The 1534-nt window shown below is 45.6% G+C and overlaps 1 protein-coding gene across 1 annotated transcript; it reads right to left on the reverse strand.

Moving 5' to 3' along the window:
- BO87DRAFT_141415 (uncharacterized protein) lies at positions 1-572 on the reverse strand. The gene has a single exon (XM_025618120.1). It carries the CDS (start codon positions 481-483, stop codon positions 148-150), a length of 336 nt encoding a protein of 111 aa, XP_025476654.1. The 5' UTR covers positions 484-572; the 3' UTR covers positions 1-147.
- Between the last annotated feature and the right edge of the window lie 962 nt (positions 573-1534).

The raw sequence follows: 1534 nt of genomic DNA on the forward strand, positions 1-1534 counted from the left end.
GCCGATCAAGCTGGGGGTGATTCCCGTAAGGCAGGCAGCCGCTAACGACTCAATATGTGCAGCAATCATAAAAGATATGTGGTCAAAAAGGTAGCAGTAGCTTTGAGGTTCTCAGTCGTGCAGGTGCACAAAAGCAAGAGCGCCCAGTCAATGTAACAATCTAACCAATAACTCTGAATGGTTCTGATATACTACCCCGTACATATCCCTGAATGCATTTTGATGCCTCGCAGCAAATAGTTTCAACTGCAGCCTCCTGTCATCATCATCATCATCATCATCAGTGTCGACGCAATTAACAACATGGACGCACAATTTGTTATTGTGCCGGTACTCCGTCCTCCGTACCACTGGGAATGAACTTTTTCTGTGTGTAGTTGCGGCTGAGTCATCCAACGCTGGGCAGACCGACGAGAGCCGGGGGAACCGTTGAGATACTAAAGTGAGTAAGTAACTGCAAGGTTCTTCTTCTCCGTCGTGCATTCATCTGGTTGGTGGGTGGAAGCAAGCATTACTTGTGCAGTGCAGGAACAGCAAGAAGTAGGCTGAGAACTATTAGCTTACTATTGAATGGGAGCATACAATAATGAGGCTATCCAAATATCGTATCATGTTATATCGCTGCCCGCAATTATGATATTACTAGTAGTATTACCGTTGAGCGGCTATCCATGGATCCATCGCCGGACACCCAAACGGGCAAGATTTCTCCGCGGTTCAATCAACCGTGGCTCGTGATTCTTCGGGAATATGTAGAAGTCTAAGTAAATAATAGGAATCTAGTATCTACCCAACTATGGGACTGACTGGCAACAACTACTATGAGCATGTTTAAAGAAAATGATATTCAAAAATAATAGTGATATAAGGCAATATTCATGTTGTTGATTATTAGTTAATGCTTTTAATTACTCAACTTTTCAGTTAATTATCAGTAGAAAAATATGATTATTATTATTTACTGAATCAATGCCCTCCATTAAGAGAAATCGAATATTCATGAATATATTCAAAATCGAAAATAATATTAGAAAAGAATTATTTTCCACCAGTTCGCCGCCCTAATAGGGGAGATCCTCGAACGCCATCCGCATCATCATTGCCCATGGGTCAGCGTCAGCATCCCACCAGCTGCATCAGCAATAATATTCTCCATCATCCATACTATTCACAATCAAGCCGCACGGGTAGGGGCAGGAAAATCGTCTGCACCATCGCCTTCCATGACCCCGGCGGCTACGCCTCATTAGTCGATGCAAGTTTCTAGTGGGAGTCATCGCGCGCTCATCGTGCTGCCGGAGAGGGTCTAATCGTCGGGTTGGGTGGAGTCAGTCGTGGCACCAGACATGGCCGGGCAGCCCAAAGATGGCCCAACAGCCCAATCATCCCAATCATCCCCCCTCGGCCAGCTTCACCTTCGCGATACTCCACTGGCTGCCCGCCCCCCTCCTCTTCTAGTCTTCCCTCTCTCCCTCTTTCCCTCTTGTGTCTTGTCATTCATTAGATACACAGTAACTTACTACTACTACTTACG

This window comes from Aspergillus neoniger (genome assembly GCF_003184625.1).
Source record: "Aspergillus neoniger CBS 115656 unplaced genomic scaffold BO87scaffold_31, whole genome shotgun sequence".
Classification (NCBI taxonomy): domain Eukaryota; kingdom Fungi; phylum Ascomycota; class Eurotiomycetes; order Eurotiales; family Aspergillaceae; genus Aspergillus; species Aspergillus neoniger.